Source organism: Oncorhynchus gorbuscha, linkage group LG20 (assembly GCF_021184085.1).
Source record: "Oncorhynchus gorbuscha isolate QuinsamMale2020 ecotype Even-year linkage group LG20, OgorEven_v1.0, whole genome shotgun sequence".
In the NCBI taxonomy this organism is placed as follows: domain Eukaryota; kingdom Metazoa; phylum Chordata; class Actinopteri; order Salmoniformes; family Salmonidae; genus Oncorhynchus; species Oncorhynchus gorbuscha.
The window spans coordinates 16,437,485-16,439,984 of record NC_060192.1 but is presented as its reverse complement, the minus strand read 5'-3'; the positions used below and the strand labels follow the sequence as shown (position 1 = coordinate 16,439,984).

Here is a 2,500-nt window from a genome sequence, read left to right as displayed (position 1 = left end):
CACACACACACACACACACACACACACACACACACACACACACACACACACACACACACACACACACACACACACACACACACACACACACACACACACACACACACACACACACACTTTCAGGGCCGGCCTGCATGTTCCCCTTCAAGACTAGGGCCCGTATCCACAAAGCATCTCAGAAAAGGTCTTAAGAATCCTGTTAAAATCTGCTTTAAGACAAAAAAATCTCCCAGCTCAGCCCAGTGATGTGAGTCAGTCAGTGGGGCGGCTGTGGCCAGGGCATGGAGACAGCCAGACTGTGGCTGTCTCTAACTTCTAATAGATTTGCAAAGGGTTCTGGGATTGTCTTTGACCAATCTGATCTGGTTCAAATCGTGTCAGGTTCTATTATCTATTATCTATTATTTGAAACACAACCACCAAACTACACCAGCACATTTTACTGGGAAAACTCAGTATCTGACTTGGAATAAACTATGGAAAAGAAACATTGAATCTTAAAGTAAAACGTCTTACAGGTTTTTTTTGCAATTGCGAATACCCATTTCTCAATTAATAAGGTCACTTTTTCAAAACTCTTCACACAGTTCTCCTAACCAACTTTCAGCTTGCCACAGCAGTTAATATCACATCCAAAATGCACTAAAACTACCAAAACACATACATGTCTCAAATCAACTCATTCTTCTAGAACACTAGCAAAGGTTGTCACCCAACAAGCACACTTTGTCACTCATAAAAGAATGACCTAAAAAACATTAATAACAACAGGTAGCATTGCACAATGTTTTCTTTTGTAAAATGTCTTCACAAAACAAGAATGACACCTCTACTGTTTAGAATACGCTGCAGTTTACGTTACAGGAATGAATCAGACAAGATGCAATATGCTTCAATATGTTTCATGCCGTTGTTTCTGATGACCATAGAAGCGATTGCCGTTTCCTGCACAGCAGTGAAAATCCTACCTCACTTCTCCCGCCTGTGGGAGGTAACCGTCAGGTCCTACGCAGAAATACAAAAACAACTACACACAAGTGGGTTTGGAGGCTTTGCTCAATTTACTTCTGTAATGTGCAGTTCAGTCAGATGCCCTTGCAGAATGCACATCTTACCTGTTGTTTTGCCGGAAATTTCTTACAATAGATGCCACTGTTGAGCGTTGCGGATTTGGCTGCACTCTCAGACCAGCCTCTCTCATTGATAGACCATGATTTATTACATGATCAATTATAGTAGCCCTAATCTCATCTGGGACTACAGCTTTTGATCTTCCTCTCAGTCTTCTTCGCATATGTACTCCTCTCCCTCTCCCTCTCCCTCTCCCTCTCCCTCTCCCTCTCTCCCTCTCCCTCTCTCCCTCTCTCCCTCTCCCTCTCTCCTCTCTCCTCTCCCTCTCCCTCTCCCCCTCTCCCTCTCCCCCTCTCCCTCTCCCTCTCCCTCTCCCTCTCTTCTTCCTCTGTCAGCCACTTCTCTATCTCTGGCTGGGTCCATGTTTACATGACAGTACAGCATTATTCCTAAGATGTCCCCTTTTGTATAGATGGTAATGATATTGAAAGACTAACACCTGGGCAGGTGTTCAGCTACAATGGGAATCAGCTGTGGTTGGTCTCATTGTTTTGATAGTATTTCATTCTTTAGATTTGGATTATATTTCAGTATGGTATTACTGTAGAAATGTAGCAAATTGCTGTCTTATTCAATGTTGTGTTATGTTAGGTTTTGAACTTAAGTTTAACAGTTTTGAAAAGAGTATGTTAACATGTGCAAATTGGCCTGTAGGTACATAGAGTTTTTGCTGGTGGTTGTGTCTGAGTTAGAAAATAATTCATGAAATTTGAAAGATGTAGTCATTGAACGCATTTTGTGCCAAAGCAATGAAAAATGATCCACGGTTTGGCCCTCACTGCTGTTGTGCTCACTGTGTGAAGAGTTTTGAAAAAGTGACCTAAGTTATGAGAAATTAGTCCTAGCGATTGTAAAAATAAAAAAATAAAAAAAAATAAAATGTAAAGTAAAACTTAAAGTATCTCACTGAAATAATTATATTAGTGGTTTTGTAAAAAGCTACCGATAATCACACGTGAGTTGTGGATAAATGGAGACGCCTCACTGTGGGGTGACATGTGCTGGCAGTAAAGACAGGAGCAGCATTTCAGTGCTCTTCTATTGTCATTCCATCCAACACAATACAGCCAATGAAAATGAATTGAATAAGACATTCTATGAGAAACCTCCGTATGTGAGCTCCTTCCCCCAAAAACTGTGACAGATCCGGGACATAAGCAAATGAGGTACCTTCATTAAATCACTCTGGTATGAAATCTTTGCTATAAAATCTAAACTGAAAGGTGACACATAAAAATATCACGAACCAGCAGAGGCCAGTGTGTGTGTAAGCCCTTGTGTCTTTGTGCGCACAAGTGTTTGCATAACCAAAGCCTCACCTCATCATCCTTGTACCAGGACAGGGACTCAGCGGTCAGGACGAACCAAT

At 41.6% G+C, this 2,500-nt stretch overlaps 1 protein-coding gene across 11 annotated transcripts in view; it reads right to left on the bottom strand.

The window, feature by feature from the left end:
- The window catches only part of LOC124007462 (dynamin-1-like), a 108,544-nt gene that overhangs the window by 48,279 nt on the left and 57,765 nt on the right, over nt 1–2,500 (bottom strand). For all 11 annotated transcript variants that reach the window (XR_006833936.1, XM_046318056.1, XM_046318054.1 and 8 more), the window contains one exon: nt 2,451–2,500. This exon is cut by the window's right edge and continues 64 nt beyond it. Coding sequence is in view for 10 of the 11 variants with exons in the window: in XM_046318056.1 (XP_046174012.1) it covers nt 2,451–2,500 (50 nt within the window). In the remaining variant the exon portion in view is untranslated. The remainder of the gene's footprint in view (nt 1–2,450) is intronic.